Here is a 24,815-nt window from a genome sequence, read left to right on the forward strand (position 1 = left end):
TGATATATAAATGCCAATATGGTCCTAGTAGATTGAATTCACCTCAAGGTGTAGGAAGTGTGTAAGAAGCATATCTAACGATTATCTACTTGCTAACCTTGATTCTGAGAACGTGTAATGAAGTATATTTTTATTGTTGGACGTTGACCTTTTTAAAGAAGGCTTATTTAAAACTGAATGTTAAATAAATAATTAATCATTTTACTAGAAAGCCTTGATAGTAAGTGTTATTTGTTTACTTGTATTTGTGGATTTCAATGCTACAGCTCTACAGCTCACATGTACCCCTCTTGAGATAAGTCTGGCTGCTCAGGCACTCTACCCACTTTTGTAGTACAGACCTACACCAATAGTTGGGTTAGCTATACACACACACGCACACACACACACACACACACACACACACATCCTGATGAAGCTGAACCCTCCTAATGTATTTAGAAAGATGTAGGCTGATAAAACAGGAAATAAATCAACAACTCTCCACATGCACCATCTCCATTAAAACTGAAGGAGTCTTGCTCAGCCTCCGGAGAAATGGACCACTGTCAAGCACTTTGTCATCAACAGAGTTAAAAAAAAAAAACGGAAGCACACTTTAGGGAAAATGTGCAATAAACAAATACTATACTAGTAGAAAAAATATAAAATTCACTTATCAACAGAGCCAAAAATAGTTTTGTCTCATATTTCTTAACGTCATATACGCTGCTTAATTGGAGTGAATGGACCATATCATATCAACAACAACATAACATCATGTACATGGTTAGTTACCAAAGGGGGGTGTGTGTTCCACCACAGGGTTCTGACTGACGACATAGCAATCCAGCTTCGGTTTTGTTTTCTGTCAGACATCACTTGGAACCCCTCGGTGGAAGATACACCTGTAGTTAATAGCTAACTTTTTATGATTCTATATATACAGGATGGCTTAATGAAAGTCTCCTCCTTGAATGTTATTTTCTGTACCTTTTGAATAGGACAAAGTGCACTTTTCATCTGGCTAACACAGTATTCTGCCTGCCTAGTAACACGTGTATTGCTGTTTCCAAACTGATTAAAAGCATTTCAATTGCACTCACCTCTTCTATGCAAAGGCTTGCTAAACTATTGCGTCGGGCATCAATTTAGAATGAATAGCCCACACCTGCAATTGTAGTGACAGTGACGATATAAGTAATTGGATTCTGCGGCAGGGGTATGGAACCTTTGACTCTCCAGATGCTGTAGATTATGAACTCCATGATCCTGCTCCAGTCGTACATCTCCCGTCAGCCTTAGCCAGCACAGTCAAGGGTCTGGGACATTGGGAGTCATAGTCCAAAACGTCTGGAGAGCCACGGGTTGCAGGCTGGGAATGCTTCAAATGACAGCGTTTTACCTTTATATTTTCAATGATAGTATAATCTTCTGGCACCGCTGGGTGAATTGCGATGACAATGTCCTCGTATCCATTGTCTTTTAGCTGCACCATAGAGCAGTTCCCCAAGTGCAGGAGTGTCCAGAGCACCGCCACGCCGTGCCAGGGGTGCATCGCGGCCCTTTCTACAGGTCCCTTTCCCTCTCTGACCGTCACCTTGGCATCTTGCCCCAGGAGCCACTGCTTTGCTCTGCTAGATTCTGATCAGAAGGGAAGTGCAAGGCAGGACTGTCTCCTAGATATGACAAGAAGCCAATTGCTGGGCAAACAGTATTAATTAACTTCTATTGCAGGCGAATAGTCAAACATTAACCAGCAATTGAGCGCCGAGCACATTCGGGTATCGATCTGCCGGGTTGGGCCAGTGTTGCCTCAAGCTTTGATTTAAACATCAATTCGAGTCTCTTGTTCAGAGGAAAAGAGGGTTCACATACAAGAGTTTTAGTGACACAGGCAGAGTGCAACCTACACACAATCAGACAGCAGGGGACCTTTGGGGTGCACGTCATCAGGTATTAAGGGGAAACGCTCGGTGGGAAGCCTAAGAAGAAGATCTACATTATTGTCATATCTCCTGATTCTAGAGGTTGGTAAAAAAAAAGCGAACAGCTGTTCGTGGCACGTTTGCACTTTTGCTCCATCGTAAGATACCTTAGGCTACGCAATCCATATTAAACATTGCGCAAGCACATGCATGATTACACGTATTCCCAATAGTTGCCTATTTATGCAGATGCGTTATGCAGTTGCACACATGTATCAGTAGATAGTGTTCAGAAGGCTCATTGTGTTGGTCCGTCGAAGCGTATCATTATTAGCAGTAATTATATGAGTCCCCCTAATCATAAGTTCATTAATGCTCGGTGATTAACTTCACAAGACTATTTTTGTGCTGGTATTTAGTATTTATTGAAGAAAGAAAGCGCTTTGATAAAAGCACACTTCGCCTAGTGTTTATGGGCATGGACAGACATTGGGGAGGGCGGCTTACATCCATGTAGGGCGAGGTGTGGCTGAGTAAATGAACCAGTTATGCTAGTGACCGGTGGTACGAAGAGGGGGAGCATGACAGAGCATGCATTGCATGCGTGAGGAAGGGAGCAACAGAGATTTATTTTTTTATTTTGTCATTTGTATAGCGCACCTAACCCAGAGGCATCTGGGCACTGGATGCAGAGTTGATACAGTGGGTCTAGTACAGCGGAGATCACATTGTGGGGATGGGAGTGGATGGGGTGTGGGGGTTGGAAGAGGTGGACTGGCGCTTCCTGGGAAGAAAGGTGCTTTTTAAGGATGACAGAGGGGGTATGGATTTTGTGTCTGTTGGTAGGGTGTTCCAGTGGTGTAAGGCAAGTAGAGAATGCACTTAAGTGAGCTTGGGCGGGTAAGAGACAGAGAGGTTGAGGATAGCACCGGTGGGGCCCACAGGACCAGGGCAAGAGATTGAGTCAGAGATGCAGGGGCTGCCAACCCGTACATGCATTTGTAGATGAGTAAGAGGAGTTTAAGTGTTTAGGCACATTACACGTTCCATACAAACCACTGAGTAAATAGCATGGCTCTGCTTGAAGTGTAATTTCTGAGCAATGAGAACAGCTTCTGAGTGTTAGATGATGTGTCTGTTTACTTCTAATCGTATTGCCCTTAACATATAGGGGTCATGCAGGACTGAACTCGTGGCCTACTTCTTCCTGCCACCAATGGAGTTTAAAGTTGGAGAACCCCTCGTCTATTTTTCCTTTCTATGTAACAGCAATGCCCAGCTCTGTTTGCTTTTCTTTCTTGTTCATTTATTGTGCACCCACTAACTGCTGAATCAGTCTCTGTCACTGTGTAAGCTCCTAAAAGTACCATCTCAGAGTAATATTTTAAGTTACTCTAATAAAAGCCGGTATCTAAACGTGGATTTTGTTCGAGTTTTGGCTCATAGCAAAAAGATTGGTTTTGAGTGTGCAGAGAGAACCTTGCATTTTGAGCCAGAAAGCAATCTCCTCTGTCCTTAGGATGCTTCGTTTTCTATTAGGTTGCATTTAAGGATCTTGATTAGTCTTGGTGCACAGCTGGTACTTTAGCAGAGCCTACTGAGCTTACATAGGTTTGGCTAACAGAGGTACTTTAGCTCCAGCATTTGATGTGGCTCGAAGTTGGCACCTCTAATCACCATTCATTTTGGTTTCTACCTGGTGGTTTAGTGCCTCCTGTAGTTCTGTCTCATTAGTGGCACATTAGCACTACATAGTTTTGAATCACAGATGGAGCTTTAGCACAAGTCTTTTTGGTATATTATAGGTGGTGCTTTGGTACCATCTAGTAAGGCTACATAGTTCTTCTTTGCAGGTGATGCATGTGGCTCATCGGTGAAACTTTCACATCAACATTAGTTTTACTTCCAAACATATCAAACCAAAGATACTTTATATCCATATGGTATGTGTCATGCACCAGACAGTTCCCACTAAAATGAACTGCGCCCAGGGAGGAAGGTGGTCCTGCGGGAGTGCAGGGGAGCTGCTCTCCTCCCTTGCGGTGATGCTCTTTCAGCCATGCTGGCCACCTCATTGGCCTCTCTACCTGGGACCTGGGAAAAGATGTAAACTCTCGAAAAATGTCCATTTATGATAGGCAAAACGGGTTGATGGTAACACTTTTTAATTGATTGTTAGGGCTTGAAGATTTTGAAGTGGTAACCTGGAATCTTGCAATGGAGAACTCAGTGGTTCTGTGTATCAGACGAAACGGGTCAATGTTCAATAGTATTCAGTCAGTGAAGGCCCCATTCAATAACAAGAGGCAGTGTTTACATATGTACAAATATACACTTTATTCAGCATTCACCCACACGCATGGTACTAGCTTCAAGTTAAAGCAGTTCATTAAATACGTGTTTTGAATGTCATATGTCCTACATCACCTTCCTGTCCCATTCTATACTGGGAAATCCCATACGTATATGGCTGTTCTTTAGTGTGGAGCCACTTCAATGGGACTTGACAACTTTCACGGCGTCAAGTTGAATCTGAAGGTTTCTGACAGAGGTGCACTTATTTATACCTCCGGGTAATGGATTACATGATGTTATGAGGTGCAAACCATCGGTCTGTTTGAAGGTACCCGAATTTGGCATTGTGGGTGGCTTTAGATTGTGTTGACAGTATTTCCTTTATCTGGCAAAATTTAACACAGAACCGCAACCATAACATTCTTAACAGGGAAGAGAACATCTCAGTTTCAATGGCCAATCAAATTGCATGTATTCACTGTCTATTAACCCTTGGTTAAATTTCTTTTCAGAGAGCTAAAATATGCCAAAGTTTTTGCAGGTCGTTCACAAATTGAGTCAATGGTCCTCATTCCACCCCAGGCGGTAAGTTCCCTACTTTACCACCATGGTGTAAACGGTAAACTCCGTTTACACCATGGTGGATGGCGGATTTACCGCCCCATTCCAAGGTGAGTGGGGCGGTAAATCCCCAATCCCCATTTACCCTTCCCCATTCCCATTTTTGCCCCATAGGGCATAATGGGAGTGGGGAAGGCACTAATTACGGCACCGTAAATTACGATGCCGTAATTAGCGCCAAGGACGCTTAGCGCCTTGGTACTTAACGCCTGCTAAAAGCAGGCGTTAAGGTGGAAATCAGGCGTTAAGGGTTAAACCCTTAACGCCTGGGTTGGAATGAGGGCCAATGTAAGGCCTTTTGGATTGATGCATGTATATATAGGATTTCTCAAAGTAGGAATACATCTGTCAAGAAATGAAGTGCTGTAATATGATGTTATATCTGCAGACCAAAAATTATCCTAGTACTTCGGTTCTGCCCTTATTGAAGGCTAGGTATTGTGTTCATCTGGAGCCTGGTGTAGGTGCCTTTACATACGAATATACACATACATGCATTTTTAAAGACCAGACAGTGTGATAATCACCAAACATGAGACATTTGTATTTGTATTTATTTGTTGATATAGCGCTTTACGCCAAAGCGCTGCACAATTGAACAACTTGGTACAAAAACATAAACGATATAACGGTAGAAGCAAATTCCAGTATGAATCAATCAATCAACAAACCACTAAGAAGAGCAATTAAACTGGAGGGATAGGGAGAGAAGAGCAGTGGGAATGTGAGGGAGAGGAGAGGAGGGGAGGAGAGGGAGGAGAGAGGGGAAAGGGTGAGAGTGGGGTAGTAGGGAGTGGAGGGAGGGAATCAAGGGAAGGAGAAAGAAAGGAGGGGGAGCAAGAAAGGGAGGGAGTTTCAAGGCAGGGGATGAAGAAGGAGAGATTTAAGGGAGGTACGAAATGAGGAGTAGAACGAATTGAGAGAGGTAGGGAGTTTCAGTGCAGGGGAGCTAGGAGCTGGAAGGAGCGGAAACAGGAGGGGGCACAAGGGGACGGAGGTACAGTCAGAAGGAAGTGATCAGCTGAGCGAAGGGAGCAGGAGGGAGTGTAAAAAGAGAGGAGGGAGGAGAGGTAGGGGGGAGCAAGTCCATGGAGGGATTTGAAGACAAGGCAGAGAAAGTGAAATTTAAGTTGAGAGTGAAATGGAAGCCAGCCAAGGGAGGAGAGGGAAGCTGAGATTGGGTCACGGGAGGTAAGGAGACAGAAGGCACGGATAGCAGAGTGGTAGATAGACTTGAGGGGATTGAGATGAGAAGTAGGTAGGCCAAAGAGTAAGGAGGAGCAGTAGAAGAGGCGAGAGAAGATAAGAGAGGAGATTAGAAGTTTAGCAGCATGAAAGGTGAGAGAGGGGCGGATTTTGCAAATATTCAAGAGGTGGTAGCGACAGGCACGTTAAGTGAGAGAGATATGGTGGGAGAAAGAGAGAGGGGAGTGAAAGTGAATGCCTAAATTACGAGAGTGGAGAGAGATAGGGAGATTAGTGGGAGGGAAGTGAATACAAGGGGGAGGGGAAGAAGGGGGAGGAGAGTTGGAGGGGAAAAAGACGACTTTGTCTTGTCAGTGTTGAGAGAGAGAAAGCGGGAAGACATCCAGTTCTTTATGGCAGTAAGGCAGTAAGGCAGACATGCAGATGATGTGTGTAAAAGCTGAATGGCAACTTCTCCAACATGACAAACATATCAGGACCAAACAAAATAAGCTAGAGTGAACAGTTTTGCATGATGAACATAGGGTGAATGACATATTATATTGCACAAATGCCAATGCAATAAAGATTTGGAGCAGCTTCAAATTTGAAGCCATAGACAAGGGTCTGCATCCTTTGGCTCTCCAAGGTGTTTTGGACTACAGCTTGCATAATCGCTATTGTATTGTTGTATTGTTTATTTATTTATAGAGCGCACCGGACCGCTGGGCACTTGCAAAGATTTGGTTACAGGTACATAGGTATGATAAAAAAATGCAGTATAGGACAATATACATGGATAGTTTACGGGCATGTGCAAAGCACATGATAAGTACAAATGTACATATATACAGTACAGTTTGAGGTCATGATAAGTACAGATATACATATATACAGTATAGGTTGAGGTAGGTCGTCACTGGTCATTTGCGTGCAGCCATTGTTTAACATTGGTTTTGAAGGCAGGGAGGGAGGTTAGGGCTCTTAATGAATCTGGTATATAGTTCGCGAGTTGAGCTGCCAAGACTGGGAAGCTTGATCCTCCTCTTTTTTAAGTTTAAAGTTAGGGATTCTAATGCTATTAACCTGTACCTTTCTGATAGGTCGTTCTGATGTGTATTTAGTGAATATCTCCATCAGGTAAGTGGTAGCCTTGTTACCAAGGCATTTGAATGTCAAGTTTAGTGTTTTGTACTTAATTCTATCTTTGATGGCTAACCAGTTGATAGAATGTCTTTCTTCAGAGATGAGCTGACCTTTAGGGATGCACTGGGTAGTTCTTATGGCGTTTTTTTAAACGTTTTGGAGTTTGTTAGTATTGTGATTACTGGTACCCAGGTAGAGTGCGTTGCAGTAATCCAATTTGGACAGGATTGGTGCCCGTGCGATGATGATACAGCTGTTTGTGGTCAGGAAAGGTTTACATGCATACAACAGTTTGCACGTTTAGCTGGTTGCAGAAGCTGTGGCGTTAACTTTCCTGTTGAGATTGAGTACTGAATCCAGGTAAAAACCTAAGGTTTTTACTTCCTTAGCGACCTTTATCTTGATACTGTCGATGATGATGGAGTTGTAATGGAGAGGGAGTTTACTCAGGCTATTGGTGGATCCTATGATGAGAAGTTCAGTCTTTTCGTCGTTATGACATAGACCGTGAGTGACCATCCAAGTTTGTATGATTTGATAGATTTTATTGATGAGTCCCACATCTTTGTCGTGTTCACCCTGGATAGGGATGAGGATCTGGGTGTTGTCAGCATAATTAATATATGAGACACCGAGATTATCGAGTATATCAAAGAGGGGCTTTGTAAATATATTATACAAAGTGGAGGAGACGCATGATCCCTGCGGTACTCCGCATGTGATGGGTACAGGGTCAGCTGATGAGGAAGGCGAGAAGACTCTGATGGTTCTGTTGTCTAAGAAAGAGTTCATCCATGTGGAGGCCTCTTTGTAGAAGTTAGCGGCTGATTTGAGGTGGTTGCATAAGACTTTGTGGTCAACCAAATCAAATGCGGAGGAGAGGTCTAAGAGTAGGAGAACGGACTTTGTCTTTCCGTTCAGTCAGTTGGTTCTTAAGATCGAGGAGGGCTGTCTGAGTTCCATGTCTTGGTCTGGAACCAGATTGACGAGTGGTAGTAGAGTATTGATCTCCAGATAGGATTGAATCTGGAGATAGGCAGCTCCATCTAAGATTTTAAGGAGAACAGGATTGTCGTAATTGCCCTGTAGTTGGTCAGGACACTCAGATCTAGGTTGGGTTTTATTAGGAGGGGTAGTACCCAGGCATCTTTCAGTTTAATGGGCACAGAGCAGGATTTGAAAGAGGAGTTAATGAAGGTGGTGATGAAAGGAGCTAGGTCCTTTGCAGCTTCCTTAATAATAGGAGCTGGGCAAATATCCCCAAGGCACTGGGAAGGTTTGAGTGATCTAATGATAAATTCTGTCTCTATAATGGAGATTGACGTAAACTTAAATTGGTTAGGTAGTTTGGTTTGGTTTTTAGCGAGTTCTTGCAACGTAGCTTCTTGGGTAACAAGCACAATGTTATGGAGTGTACTTTTTTTTAATTCTATGTGATCCAACCGCGGCTGATTTTGCCGTGGCCAGTATGTTCACATGAGAAAGGTTCGAACTACCAAAAGTTTGCACCTTTCTCATGCGAACACACGTACATACTACGGGGGCTGCAGGGGTGTCCCCCGCAACCCCCGCTCACTATACTCTCATAGTCATAGACTAGGGGTAAACTAGGTGTTAAGATGGGCTTTAGGCTTTTCTTTGCTTAGTTTTAGTGGAGCGATAGTGTCTATAGCTGAGTTTTTAGTATTATTATATAGATCAACCAATTCTGTAGGATCAATGGGAAGGTGAGTGTGATTAGTGATGAGTTGGATCATGGGTAGGAGGTTGGCTACAGTGATGTTCTTTTTGCACCTAGTTAAGGCTGGCGGAGCCATGGTCTTGGCTGCGTTGGTTTGGGGGCTGTTTTGGATAGTGAACTAGATTAGGTAATGGTCTGTCCATACATAAGGTTTAGTGGCGGTGATATATGTAGTACAGTTGGTATAAGCAAGGTAAGCCCTTGGGTGTGAGCAGGTCCAGTGGTCCTGATAATAGGGCCTGCTTCGGCGATAGTATTTTCTAGGATAGTGGCATTCTGGTCTTTGGGGTCATTAAGGCCCAAGTTGAAGTCACCAAGTATGATGATTTGGGAACCAGGTTTGATGTTGGTGTTCAGAAGAGACGTTATATCTTCTTCAAATGATCCTAATGGGCCTGGAGGTCGGTAGATCACATTTATGGTAATGGTGCGTGAAAGCGATAGCCCTTGTTTACCTGAGAGTAGCTCTATTGATAGAAGTGACATGGGTTCTAACACTTTGATAGCTAGGTCTGATTTGCAGATGAAAGCTAGGCCGTCCCCTGTGGAGGTTTCTCTGTCTCTTCCAATGATTGTAAAGTTATTTGGTAACCGCTAGGAGGTCAAGTTGATTACAAGTAATGATGTCAGCAATTTCAGAGGCATGGGCAACAAGGGATCGAGCGTTAATTATGGCTCCTTTAATTTCACGATTTACTTTGGATAGGACTTTACTGACAGTGATAGTAGTTCCATCGGATTTGGGTAGGTTCTGAGAGGATTGTTTAGGAGGTGATTGAGTGTGCTATTTTGTATGGGTGGATGGAGGCTTGGTAAGTCTAGAACCTAGTCTGTGATTCCTCCATTTGGTGGTGCATGGCTGGTTTGGTTTGGATATGTTGGCAGGACGTAGGATTCCTTGGGGTTCTAATGAGTGTTGTGTAAGGTCACTCCTGATGCCAGTTTTTTTTTTGATTTGGGAGAGATTGAAGATATGTAAGCTGGCTAGTGTTTAGGTAGTTAGGTTTCCAGCTAATAGTTTTAAGCTGTGGTAGGAAGGTGGTTGGTGGGATATTTTTGGAGAGGGGTAATTTAGTTGCCATGGCTAAGTTTAGATGGCATAAGGGTGCTGCCATGGTGTTGGTAGGGAGTGTGGTCGTGCTGAGAAGTAGACCCAAAAAGATCATCAGAGCTAAAAGCATGACTAGGTTCTGGTGAATGAGTTCAGGACAGCCCAGTAGGCTGTGCAATACAGTAGTCTGAGTTCTCTGAGATCTACTTGGGCAGTTATCTTGAATCAGATAAGACTATGGGCTGGTAAGAGTGGATAATGCAAAATGATGAAATGGTAGAGGGGGTACGTACTGTTGTTGGTATACAGCGCCAGTATGGATAATACCAGGGGCTGCTAGGATCTATCCCAGTACAATGCACAGTGTGGAATGCTAGATACAGTACAAGCTGCCTGCTGCATAGGTATTACAGGTATAATCGTGTGCTAGTGTTGCTAGATATGACTAGTACAGAGGTAACCAGGTAGTGATATTGTCATACATGAGTGCAATGGCAGCAGTTAGGAGATGCAGGCATCACATGTATGACTAGAAACAGGATAAATATATTTGCTAAGAGCAGAGGCAGATGTAATGGCAATAGCAAGATCAAAAGCATAGGCAGCCGCGGATATGGAGTCAAGTACACAATAGCAATACGAATGTTTATATAAGAAATGAAGGAATTACAAATATGGCTGGCAACATACGTAAATGGGTCTGTTAGGTACAATGCAGACACAAAATAGCAATAGTGTAATCAGGGTAGCAGCATAAGCGATTACATAGGCATGAGTTTCAGGAGTAGCACAGAAGAAGCAAATATAAGGCTATTGGTAAGAGTGAAGAAGGCAGAGTCTGGTGGCGCGATGGTGACCCAGTAGAGGATGCGGTAGTCAATGATAAACGTAGTTCGTAACTTGGAGGACGCTGATGCTAACAGATTGCTAGCATACTTTCATTGGCAGTTTGAACCGAGACTGAGGTATCCTAACACAGAAATAGCCTAGCCAGCAAAGTTCATGGCGTGGGATCATTGAAGTTGTAGTGCTGCACATCTGGAGAGCCACAGGTTGCAGACCCCTGTCGTAGGCGATAAGGAACCAGCTGTGCCATGTGCTGCCAATTCCATTTTTCAAACAAACACTTTAAGGGATACAGAAGAATATAGGTTCCATGTGATTAACAGTACATTATTACTTTATCGATACTTTAATGCTCTATGTATTGCAAACAGTCATTAAATTAAAAAAGTAAAACCCAAATAAAAAATGGAAAGGTAAACATTTTAATTATACAAATATACCTGACAACAGTGTTAACACATCTGTTGTAAAAATAGTGGTCCAGGATACATAAAGTATTCTGTGTCTTTACAAATGAAGGGCAAAGTGAACACAATGACAGCTCGAGAAACCACATGGGGTGGCCAATTTACCACCATCTGATATTAATAGCCATCCCAACCTGTGATGTCATTTGGGGTGTGCTTGCTTGCAGGCCCTTATCCAATCCCGTGTGACACCTGTCCTCTGATCACACTGCTGCAATGTGGGGGGCGAGGATAAATTGATACCGAGGCACACCGCGCGATGGCCACGGATCAATTTGGTTTGGCAGCCACAGGAGCAGTTGTGTGTGTGTGTGAGCAGCGCAGTAGCAGCAGTGCAGCCCCTGGACTAGTGAATCATCAAACGTAAGGAAGGCGAGTAGGGAGAAGACTGTCGTCGGGCCAGCCAGAATTATAATACTTCTTCTCTAGAGGGATGAGCAAGCCAGTGGTGTGGGTCTCTAAGTAGCGGGTTTGGCTCGACTCCCAATCACTGTTTCATGTGGTCTGCCTTTGTTTGCTTGGCGGGTCGAGAAACGGTGGCGGAGAGGGAGGTTGCAAAGTGCCTAAAGGTTGAGGTTGCACGTTTTTAAGTAAACACTATTGAACGCCAAGGTCAGTTGCAGTTGCAATTAACATAATGTAGTTTTGAAGAGCTACATTTAGCAATATTTTGCTACCAACAGATTTAGTGAAGTGACGTGGCTGGGACATTATTCTTCCCTGTGTATGTTTTGGTTTATGTTGTGGCTATTTGTATAGTGCTACAGGTGCCGACCTCAGTACTTTTATTTACTGACATTATTTCGCTCCTCTAATAAAATACCTGCGTATGTTAAGCATGGTTCACGAGAAGGACGGCGCTCTGAGACCATTTCTAATTCAAAGCTACGGGCAGCCTGGTACAGTGCACACAACGTTCTTTTTTTCCCAAATCGCTGTCCTATTTTATGTTCGTGTGCTACACTTCCCTCTTTGTAGTGATTCATGCCAAAGTTTCTGTCTTGGATGAAAGTACAGTGCAACTTTTCAGTGTTTCTGGCTCACACGCCAGTAACGTTTTCAGCGATGGCACAGAGAGCGCGGATTTCATGTGAGTATGGGTTGGGCCTCAATCAAGGGTTTTTGTGTCATGCCTACTCGGCCATGAATATGCAGTCCCTATGTTTATAGCATGTCATTATATTTTTTGATTGCCCTCTTCCTATACTCTAATTACGGTTGCCAACGTTTATGTCAATTTTAAAAGTGAATAGGGTGGTGGGTTGGATTGCAGGATATGCTTTTGGTCTGCTCATTTCTTCTATGTCCTGCCCTCTTTCGGAGTTATTATCTCAATGCAACTGGTCATGATGTAGATCACTAGACCTCTACCTTACTAGAGTGTCTTGATGGTGGTTCATTTCTTGCCTCGCGGTGGTCTGGAAGAGGTGCTCTATGCCAGCAGCGTGTCTTCTACTTGGGAGGAGTGTGGGGGAGGCTGAGACTCTAAGGCACTCTTCCTCTTTGACATGCACCTGAGATGGTTTACAAACAAATTGCTCAGGGTGGGCCTGAAGTGTATGCTTCTCAGCCTAAAAGCACCCATTTCTTAACCAATCCATCAGTGAAGGAGGTAGCTAGATTTGCAAAGTTTGCACAAAGATAGACAAACTCTTGGTAAACATGTGAGGGATCTACTCGCCCTGTATTTTTTAAATGACAATGAATTTTCCTGATCAGCGCCTGTCCTAAAGGGAACACTCAGGACAAGAGATTCCTCATAAAACTGGCTGTTCCACCAGCTGTGTGGCCAAGAGTTTTTGAGATATGATATGATAGTTTATATATATCGTGCCCAAGTGTTTCAGAGAGCGTGTCTTAGAGAAGTGTCAAGTAAATCGTGTATGGGGGCAACAGGGGGTACTGAATTTGACAAGGGACTCGGGCAGCAGCACAGTGCATACATATACATATAAAATACATTCCTGCCCATCCAAAATATTTCTGTTCTCTGATTGTGTTGCTGTCTCTGTTACTATAAACACTCCCTGTTTTGTCAATGGGTGAAAGGTCGTGGACCATCACTTCCTGTTATGGCGCCATGGGTTGGGGTCAAATGACATCACCTCTGGTGATATCAGAGGTCAAGGGTCGTGTGATGTTACTTCCGCTACACCTGGCATTTTGGTGAAATGACATCCCTGATCCCAGTAGCACTACCTCTGTCTCCTCTGAGACATCTATTCTCTGGGTTGGACAGGCCCTTCCACGGGCATTGGGTTGCCTTTGAAACAGTGGGAAATTAGCTTTCCTTAATGAATACACAATTAGACTGGCGAGGAAACAAATTGCAGTTACGGAACCAATCACAACAAACAGCTCATTTGAAACGGTTTGCTTTGAGATACTCCCGCTAACCAAAAATCGTTGAACCCATATGGAAGCTTGGGCTACATTGGAGACATCTGACCGAAGAGACGCATTGTCAATGGCACATATTGCAAAGTAAACTGCAGTGCTATTTTCTACGATCAATTCATTGACTTTGAAGGTGGCTCGTTCTCTGGTTCCAGAAGCTTGTGGTATTAGAGCAGACGTGTTGAGAGATGTGGCATTTTGGAAATTGTCTCTTAGCTTCCTTGGATTGTCACTCATTTTGATTTCATAGGTAGATGCTGGGGATAGAAAAGGGTAATTTGTCAATTTTTGTTTCATTGTAGATTGACAACTGTTTCTTTCCTATACACAGAGGTGCGACGTCTTTAGTTTGCGCAGGAGGAGGTTGAAGGGAATTCATCCAGGTGGAGAAAATGACAGAACAGATATATTAGATCACTTCATTGAATATGATAATAAAGCAGTAGTGTAATAAAAAACATGAATGACATGGCTGGACCAAATCAAGGATCATACAGTAGAAAGCCTCACTGAAAACAACATGGTTGCTCAGCCTTGCTCATTGTAGTTCAAGGACAGTATTCTAGAAATGTTGCACTGCTGTAAGTGTAATGCTCATCAAAGCAAGCTAGGTAAGGTAGGTAAAAACCTTTATTTTGAATATAAGCACCATCTTCAAATGTGACAGATTTCCCAGCAAAAACAAATACAATTTAACATACATTACGAGTTTCTTTTAAAAGTAAGCATTTGTTTCAATAAAATGATATACTGCATAAGCAATGCTTTTTCCAGGAAGCGAAGAGTAAAAATATTTTGACATCAAAACCAGATCTAAGAATGCACGCCCATAAAACTGGTACACAATATGCTCTCCTTAGATTGTTAAGAACTGAACCAAAAAAAGGGTAATAACTGTGTCTTTTATTAATGCAACAGCACTGCTCAGTCTCCCACTCAGATTTATGTTTGGAGCAGAGGGCCGGGTCTGTGACTCAGTGGACTAATGCATCCAGTACAGGGACCTGTGTTTGACCTCATGGTCACGGGTTCGAATACTGCCAGGTCCACTCAGCCCTTCATCCTTCTGTGGTCGATAAAATGAGTACCATTAAGTTGGGTAACAATAAACATCTCTTATTGGCGCCAAGATGCCCCTTTGGGGCTGAACGTGCGCTTTAAAAATATGCCCTTCATGTTATACCAATAGCGTCGTCAAGGACATACACTAGCAGGAGACACTACATTTTAAATAGGATACAGTGCCTGATCGGACCGATGTACTGCTTTCCAGGATCTGGTCACCTACGTATTGGCTGAATAGTTCCACTCTTTGTAAAAACAACTGCGTGCAGCATGGGGGTTCACCTGGGCGCACAAGCTTTTACCCCATTTCTAACACAAACATTTTCAAGGCATCAAATACAAATGCCCATAGCTATTGCTCCTAATTTACTCTGTGTTATAGTGAAGCTTACAATGGCAATGTTTTAGTTGTGATTTGAGGCTTATGTTTGAGGATGAGTACATGTGTACCTTGCCTGTCATGGCTTCTGTTGTTTGAAGTGGGTAACAATGATTGTTTTTGGTTTTGTTTTGCCTTGCATCAATATTCATCTGACAAGGTTTGGACCTCCTTGTGGAGGTGGGGTCTTAGGCTCCTTGACGTTGTTAAGATTTTCAGTCTTCCGTTTCCTGCCGGTTGTATGGACCTCAACACCTTGATAGTTTTGAAGGATAGTTCAATGGTTTGTGCAGGACCTGTTATGTTGTACTGACTCTGGGCATTCTTGGGCTTCTCAGCCTAACAACCCAAGGGACCCAGGGTGTGGGGTACATTACTGTGTATGGTTGTGGACAGTTTTGTTTTGCTACTTCAATGCTTATCTGTTGCAGGGCTGTGCTGTTCATGTTGTCTCCATTAACTTGTTCAATGTGCAGTGTTTTACACTGTTTTGCTTTTCTCTAGTATATTGAGCGATGTTCCTGTGTGATTGTGTTGCATTTGCTCGATTCACATGTTTGCCTTGGGCCATATTGTTGCTGTTTTTGTTCTGGGTTGGGTCTGATGTGCCCCCTGATGGAGGTGAATACACAGTGGTGCTAAGTTAGGATTGTGCGCTTGGTAATCCGACTAGTTGTTAGCTTTTGTTTGTGTGCATCCTCTCTGCCTGTAGGTAGCATTCCTCAGCAGCAAAACCTTTCTTGCTAAGTGAATGTTCCTTTGAATGGTCTAAAGCCTATATTGGGTATACTTGTGACCTTTTCGGATACTGACTTGGTGTGTTAATATCAAGCACTTCTGATTTTGTTTTCTGCATGCTTGGGGATGTCATGGGGTAAGGGTAGTCTCCAGATCAAGTGGTGCATGGTTACTACTTTGGTTGAACTGAGGTTTGGATGACTATAGTCGTAGGTTATCTTCTGTTCGCTCCTGTAGATGGTGGAGTTTGTAGTTTCCCCTTTGTGGCAGTGTTATAGGTGCACAATGCACTTGTCAGGGAAGATAGAGGATGTATCATCTTATGTTGTAAGGTCTTATTTTGGATTTTTCTTGAGGATTACTATGCCAAGGTATTTATCTTTGCTGGTCATTCACATGCTCTTCTTTTGAGTCACTTCTTAATTTGATTTCTGGTTCCTTGAGAGAAGGGGGAGTGTGATCTGCTTCATACATCTCCTGATTGTCATTTGTCAACTGAGTTGTGGGCATTAGCAGGTACACTGGCCGTATGACTGGAAAAGGAAGACAGGTAAAGTTATGAAGGAGGTAGATGGAAGTGGAGGCCAGATGTGAAAGGGACTGTGAGTACCGGACAAGCCCAGATCAGGACAGAGGCACAGAAATGCTCTCACACCCCATCTGGGGAGATTACGCAAACCCAGCGCCTCACTTCGAGACAGAAATGACAACTAACCAATCCACTAACAATTTCCCCCTCTGCATACACCTCTCAAACTCCAAGCCAAACACAACCACAAACCTACAGCACAATAAACCGCACAAACTTCACTACATTGCAACAACAAAACATAAAACACACAGACTCACACAACAGTACACAGCGACTACCGGCCGCAAACACCCCAAGCCCAGCCAACGGACCCACCGGGCTGAGGCCACCAACAGCACATCACTGCTCCCTTGCACTTTTCCAGCTTCCTCCCACTAACTGACCCTTCCTTTTCCCCCTCTTTCAGAGCCGCCAGAGTGCCAGGGGACCACTCCGGTGGTGATAGTGTGCGGTACAAATGTCCTTTAACATTAACATTAACATGTATTCAGCTATTTCTGGATTACTGGGGTATACATACTTTTTTAAACCTCAACATACAGCATTTGAACTGTAGGCAGGGGTATACATGAACATGCTGGTGATAAGAGGTGTGTACAGCATACATGCAATGCCTTATATGCACACTCACACATATAGATTGGCAAGAGCCAGTTTTGAACAATAGAGTTTATATAGATGTAATCTACTACCTATAAATTTACTAAGAGTACATAGGTTATTATTGTGGTGCCAACACAAGGCCCCCAGTAAGCCATGCATTCGCTACAGATACATTTGTTATTATTGAAGCACTAACACAAGGCCACAAGGCCTGAAGTAGCATATGCATACACTATAGATGCATATATCTTCACTGAAATGCCAACAAAATGCCTACAAGCTCTGCATTCAATGCACACACATATGCATCCTTTTGATGCGCCTAGAAAGAGCTTTCTTTTTGGGAAAATTAGTTACATATATTAAGGTTTTATTCATGGAGAAAGCATTTGTAGCAAATATAGCCATCGATTTTGCATTTTGCAATGAAAAGCCCAAACGATTATCTTGTAATATTGCTGATGCACAGTCAGGAAAAACACAGACTGTAAAAAGTCCTTCTCTAATCTCATGAACCAATTAGGCCAGCAAGATGGAACATATATCGAACATCTAAGAAAGAGAAAGAAAGAACAACGCTGCAATTAGTATAAGAAGACAACTTTTATCAGTTAAGATGGAAGGAGACCAGACACTGGACTAATGTCAAGTGACTGATGAGTTGCTAAGACTCAGTTAGGACCAGGTTAACACTTGGAAGTTCGAACAAATAAAGATAACCAACAAGAGACAGGATCTTGGGATAGTGTCAGGTAGATAGGATAATATAAAACTCAAATATGTAGGGACATTTTTCATAAACAAAAATGACCAAATAGGAAACCAAAGTTATGGCAACTATGTCAGCGACCGATAAAGAAATGTAATCCTCAGCAATTTGCTTTGGAGATTGCATTTAAAGAGCTCCAAACACAGTACATAAGGGGCCACAAGATCAGATTAGAGGGCAGCCTCAGAAGAACCCAAGAAGGGGACGAGGTGCCACCTCACAGCCAGCCAACCAGGGATGCTGATTGGAGGAGAGAAGCCCAGATGATCTGCAGAACCTTAGCAGAGAAGAGATGAACAGATGATCTGCAGAACTTTAGCAGAGCAGAGCGAAGATGATCTAAGGAACATTAGCAGATCTGGAGGATGCTGAAACACCCAAGCCAGCATTTGAAGACATGGGTCTGAGCAAACACGTCAAGCCAAAACATGTAATCTAAATTCCTTTTGAATTATCTTTTTAAAGAAGCAGACATGTGCTATTTATATTGGTTTCATAATTAACACAATTCAAAGAGATTCCAAGAAAGGCATTCAGTGGAAAGTAATTTCCTTTTGAGAGTTCCTACTGAGAAATACAAGGGAGCAATATAGGAATTTTAAGATTTCTTGTTTAGAATTGCAAGGGAGCATTTCACATTTTCAGAGTTCCTATTCAGAAATACCGGGGAGCAACATAAGCTTTTTGGAGGATTACTTAGTAAGAATGGCAAGGGAGTGTTAGAAGCATTTGTTTTTTTAGAAGTTCCTATTGAGAAATGCAAGGGAGCATTCTTAACCTAGGACATATATTATAGACACAGCAATGGAATCATTATTGATTGAGACCAATATACTTAGATACACTTGTAAAGTGTGCAGACAATACATGATAACACAGTTGGTGCAGCACCACAGTGGAGTATTCCAAAATACAATTAGAAAGAAATGTTTTAGAAAGAGTAAAAGGCAACTGCAAATCATTGTATTTCTTGAAAGAAGTTGAATCAACCTAAGATGTGTTTTGTTTTTGTTAATTGAGATTTGCGATGGTGATCAGGAACTAAGAGACGGATTGTTTTTAATAAAGCCTTGTACATCATACATGGTTTTTCTCGTAACTCATTTACAGAGACCAGTGTCTGAACTAAAATGGATAACTTTGTTGTTAATAATATGCACATATAAATATCCTGTGGCAGCCCTTTCCCTCCGAGCATTAAAGAGAAACCCTGAAAGAAGAAGCACGGTATAAAATGTAAAGGATAGGAAAAAGATACCCGACACACTAATAGAATCACCCCAGTTTTTCTATTTACTTTGTATTTTTAGCTGGTTAAAGCTACATTTTACCGTTTTTGGACTGTCTATGGCTTCCTTTTTGAGCACAGCTCCCAGATAAATTAAGCAGACACATAAAATAGGGAAGCTCTTTTGTTTTTTTAAAGATTTCGTAACATTAGCTTTTGAAGGAGAGCTATTCATTTTTGTGGTAGATGGTTGAAATCACCAAAAGAGGAATTTGCACTAGAATGCTGTGATGGATGCTTGCTTTGTAGTACGATGCATTGATGATTCTATGAACTGAATGCTGAGTGTAACTGAGTGTTCATAGAGTGATAGTTGGTGGTAGTTGGTGAGTCTTCATGACTACTTCTTTCTGCTGTTTCTGCAACCACTGTCAATTGAGAATTTTAAAGCTACTTTGCTTCCTACCGCTGTCTCCAGAGTCCTTGGCACCAACATAATTTCAGGAAGTTTTATTGGTATACACTGGGATGGACTGGCCTATAGCAAACTCATGAGATTTCCCGGTAGGCCTCTGCACCTTAAGCCTCTTTTGTGTGGTAAGCAATTTTATTTCCAAATGTTCTCATAGGAAAAGGGTTGGGCTTGCTGAAAATGTGTAATATGGGGACACTTTGAAAATGATTTCCAGGGCCTCTTTTGGTACCCTGTGCACCCTGGGTATACATGCTGTTGGCATTACCTTGAACACTTCATTTAATGCATCAAAATTAAAGTGAAATACTGGGTTGTTTAAACAAAAAAAGATATCTGAGGTTGCAAAGCAGTTTTATTAGGTTACCCCATGTGTCTGGATGTTTTAATTTAAGAACAAAGTAATTTGTTTTCGGACTACATCTCTTCACCAGGTAAGCAACTGCCTGGGTGGGGAGCAATACTGTTGCCAAAGGCAGCAAACAACATAATTTCACTCTAACAGTTTCATCTCAGCAAGATATCTAGTTTCTTTTCTTTTTTTCCTATTTTCTAAAAGTAAGGTGGTATTTCATTTATGTAATGAGGGTTTTGCACCTATTATTCTATTACTTCATGGTGCCTGGTAGTTGCAATAGTAATAGCAGTAATACTGTTAAAACTAATAGTAATAATAACAGGCCTAACTTGATCCTGTAAATCTGGTCACAAGGAGACTTGTTAAGAATCTTAAGGGACTGTTAGAATGAGGTTTTAGCTACTGAACACAGCCAGCCACCTTTTTATGGTCGCTTTCCTGCATGAAATTCCTAGTCCTATTATCTGTTCATTCCCACTGTTACCTGTTGTTCTGACCCTAAGAATAAAACTGTTGAGATTGCAAAACCTTTAGCTCAGTATTCTCGCATAACAAAGTAAAAGGGAGTTAAATTTCTTTTGCAAATTTTGGAAAAATCGTTATTTTGTTTTCTTTTCAATTAGCTCAAAAGTTGCCAAAAATCAATTCACTACATATGAGTTCAGTCAGAAATATTTGTGGATCTTCTTGCCCCTTTTTGTCCACCGGATTGGCTACCTGATTTCTTTTGAGTCCAGGGAACAAATGTCGGGTATCCTTGAGATAGGACATCGATAAGGTTTATCAAGCCATGAGGACATGATCTATAATTGCTGTAAAGACTGGTAGGGGGTGTCTGTACTTCTGCTCTCTATATGGTAGAAGAGAGGCACAGAAGACCCCAGCCAAGATTCTCTATTACGGTAGAAATGGACGAGCAATCAAGGCCTAGCTTCTCAGGAGGTGATGCAGGCTGGTTCTTAAGTACAGTGTTGTCCCCAAGCCCCCACAAAGGAATGTCCACACACTGTATTGGTTAGAACACAGTCTTTATATAATCAATATTCAAGGTTATGTACACTTATCATAATAACTCACTTTGTACTTAGAAAATCAACAATGGCAAATATATACAATTCTAAAGTGGTACCACCCTTTGTATTAGATCTCATTAAAGTGCATCAACAATACTGTAACAATGTCACACAGATCAATAGAGTGAAACCAGCAATAGAGAGAGGAGAGAAAATAAGATGGTTGAGCAATAGGCAGAATACTGGCCCCTACCACTAGACACAGTTCTGTGTGGAGATCCCCCCACCTGGGCAACCTGTAAAAAAAAGATATAGCACAAGCCCAGTCCATATATTGTTCTGCAAGTCTTATTCCCTCCTATAATGTTTTTACCCCCCCAATGTACCTGGTGGAGTTGAGTTCTTTGAAGAGGCGTCGACAGATCCTTCTTGAGCGACCCCCTTTCAAGCGGGAGTCACGGATCGTCGAGAGGCGTCGAGAAGCGTCGAGGAACTCGGCGTTCGGCGGCGGGGAATCAACGGCCCTTCTTGAATGCCTTCCCTTTCAAGCGGGAGACACGGGGCGTCGACCGTCCGTTGACAAGCAGGGTAGAACGGCGTCGATGAGGCGGCAGCTTCGTCCGAGCGGTGCTCTCGGCGTCGGAGCGTCGGCGTCCTGCAAGGCAGAGGCGTGCGGGGCACCTCGGTGACAATAGTTCTGGACCGCAAAGATTGTGGAGACGGAGGCCCAGCAAGGGCGTCGAGTCGTTCGAGTCTTTGTGGTTTTCGGGTGGTGGGAAAACCACCGGCAGGTTTCTCCTTGGCGCGTTGGTCGTCCTCGACTTTTTCCGGCAGGATAAAGGGTTCGACGGTGCGGACGAGGGAGTCCTTCGATTCAAATGTTCTTAGGCAAAGGAGCGGGCGGCTCCGCTCGTCGGTGGCACGGCGCCAAGTGGTTCCCACGGCTGGGCAACACAACTTCGACTGGCCTCCAGCGGTTACACAAACCTGCGAACCCTGGTCGACGGCAATGGACTTCGACGGCGGCGATGTCCGGGTGCTTCACTTCGATCTCCTCGGCGGTCCCGTCTCGGGTCGGCAGCCTTTCGAGGGTCTGTCTTCCAGGGCGCTTCGGCGAAGATGGAGCGGTGCTCGATGGTCCCTCGGAGCACGGGAAGAGGGCGCCTTACCAGGTCCTCTCTCGGGTCAGTCTTCGACGATTTCGGCAGCCTTCGGATCGGTCGAAGCAAATGCAACAGCAAGTCTTCTTCTTCCAGCTGGACGTCGAGGATCAGCAGTTCCAGTTACTCTTAGAGTGGAGACTCAACTCCAGAACGCTTCTGAACAATTACCAGTGGTGAGAGGTCCCCAGATATACTATTCTGTCTCTCATCCACACTGCTGACACACACTCAGCAGCCAATCATACAGAATGGCATTCATGCAGTCAGTCAGCCAATCAGGCACACAGTGCATTCAGGCCACATTCCTCCCTTTCAGACACTCACAACAAGGAATGTGGATTGGGACAAGTACCCAGCCATTCAACACTACACACTGCATTCAGGCCAGTTTCAGGCAGGGCTGTCTCAGTCTTTGTCTCTCATGCCAGAAACCAGACAACCACAAGAAGGAGTGTATATTGGTCACACACTCCATTCACCCAGGTCCCACCCACAGGAGGTACCCACAACATACAGTCACTGGGAAGGCTCCAGTCAGTCTAGCTGGGCCTTCACAACAACACCATATATGGAACTTCCACCCAACAGCCAGTCAGGGGGAAGGGACAGAGTCAGGGCTTCCCAGGACTTTGGGAAACAAGGTAACAGGCAATAGAAAGCAAGAGGCCACAGGGGCCATCTTGTTTCCTATCAGGAATCAACTGATCCCAATGGCAGGGCCTGGGTATCCCAAAATGGAGGACACCCAGAGCACCTGTCAAATTCAGCATGGAGCTGCCACCAGCCCATACCCTGCTCTGTGGGCCACCCACAGGTGCCCAAAAACATACACTAGGGGCACAGGGTTGTACCCCTACCCATGGGTGCCATAAGGGTATCCCATGGGTCTGTTCACCAAACCAAAAGAGAGAGCTGCACTGCCAGGAGTCCCACATGGACTCCTGGGCAGAAAACATGACAGAACACACGATGTGGAACCATTGGCCCTACTATCGATAGGCAGACAATGAGAGCCCATGGCAGAGCTGGGTATACACAGTTCCCACTATTAGAGAAAGGAGGGGCCAGGCCACAGTATATCCCCTGGTCGCAGATGGATAAGGATAACTTAAGGTGAGAAACTCCCTAGTTTGACGGCAGGGGCGGGGAAATGGATTTATGAGCTAGGGAAAATGGCAGGAGGAAATACTCTAGCAATAGGGGACATTAAAATGCTCCTGACATCTATTCTTGGGGAAAGGGCTGATGACATTTGGACACGAGCAGGCTATTCAAGTATCCCGGTGCAAAATACCGCTCAGGATGAGGCACCATTTCATAATTGCAGAGCAGATATTTGGAGAGCCAGACGAAGATCTGCTTGCTTACATTCAATACATTCAGGGGCAATGGTCTTTGGAAACTCAAGAGCTTTGGGGGGAAAATCAGAGGCAGTATTTTACCACATTTTCTGTCAAAGTCTGCTGGAGCAAGTGCAGAGGCTGCTCAAGAAATTAGTGAGTATGGAAGCAAAACTGTGGACAGAAATACCGTTGACAATTGTGCATCACTATTGACTTTTGCAGAAAAAGAATAAAAAACAGGGAAGAAGTTAGGAAACTCAAAGCTAAGTTAGTGCAGACAAAATTGTCAAGATACTCTCTAGAAGGGGCCATTTTGACAAGCGAAGAGGGTCTGGGAATACAGCAACCCATAGGTGCATTTCAGGTGAATAATCAACGTCAAATGGACCAAGGAGGAAGTGGGTTCATACAGCAGGCCAAGGAATACAGTTTTCATAGTTTTCAGAATAATCAAAGCAGTTTTCAGAATTTGTAGAATGACAATCAGAATATCTAAGGAGGGTAAACTAGAAGAGTGCCCCTCGTATGTTGGATGTGTGGCATGACAGGCCACATTGTGTGTATGTGTGGAAACCAAAGTTATGTACAGAATGGGCAACCATCAAGAGGAGGGACAGCTAACCCTCCTGAGTACAGGCCACAAGTTAGAAATGGATTTGCACAAGATCAAATAGTGTATCAGCAACGCGCGCTGCAAATACAGCAGGCACAGCAATTGCAGCAAGCACCATTTAGTCCGCCGGAAGTGCAGTCACTACACACGCCCATGCAAATACATCAGAACACAAACACGGCACAATTAAAGATACCGAGGGTGGGGTTGCTACTGTAATGAATGGTAATCCTTTCATGGGTACTGGGATGAGCATATATCCACAATAGGACAGCTCAGAGCGTTATTGATGTGTTCAGTACTATGGGTAACACCAGACCCCCAAGAGGAACCGAGGGTCGATGTATCAATAGGAGGCAAATCCTTTTCTTTTTTATTAGACACGGGTGCGACTCTCTCATGTATACAGGAGGGAACATTTCTTTTATCAGGATATGCCATGAATGTTCAATGCTTCTCTACAGCTACAAGTAGAGTTCCTTTTACTAATGAATTGCCAATCTCTGTGAGAGAATGTGACATGTCTGCACCGTTATTGTATTCACCGCAGATGCCAGTTAATATTTTGTGGCGAGATCTAATGACAAAACATAACATGATGATTTAATTTACTGATGATGGCATTGTGTGTCCCACTCCTGGGATATACTATTTAAATGTGGGCGAATTCATAGTGGCATTTACAGGGCACATAGCTCCGCGAGGACTGCCACTTGAACCTGAAGTTTTTCTGTATGGGTTATGCATGTTGCTAACATGGCCTGGCTTGTTGGGAAAGACTATGAGAATACCTGATGAGTTTCTGTTCAGACCACAGATACCG

The 24,815-nt window shown here is 43.5% G+C and overlaps 2 protein-coding genes across 2 annotated transcripts in view; both read right to left on the bottom strand.

Annotated features, from left to right (window-relative positions):
- The window catches only part of LOC138559855 (calcium-activated chloride channel regulator 1-like), a 603,377-nt gene extending 601,840 nt beyond the window's left edge, over positions 1–1,537 (bottom strand). The window contains exon 1 of the mRNA XM_069642742.1: positions 1,385–1,537. Coding sequence (XP_069498843.1) covers positions 1,385–1,537 — 153 coding nt within the window. The remainder of the gene's footprint in view (positions 1–1,384) is intronic.
- A 3,824-nt stretch (positions 1,538–5,361) lies between these two features.
- Positions 5,362–24,815, bottom strand: part of LOC138540423 (calcium-activated chloride channel regulator 1-like) — a 493,684-nt gene continuing 474,230 nt past the window's right edge. The window contains exon 14 of the mRNA XM_069641684.1: positions 5,362–13,913. Within this exon, the coding sequence (XP_069497785.1) occupies positions 13,351–13,913 (563 nt within the window). The 3' untranslated portion in view covers positions 5,362–13,350. The remainder of the gene's footprint in view (positions 13,914–24,815) is intronic.

This window comes from Ambystoma mexicanum, chromosome 1q (assembly GCF_040938575.1).
Source record: "Ambystoma mexicanum isolate Mex_15411 chromosome 1q, UKY_AmexF1_1, whole genome shotgun sequence".
Lineage (NCBI taxonomy): Eukaryota > Metazoa > Chordata > Amphibia > Caudata > Ambystomatidae > Ambystoma > Ambystoma mexicanum.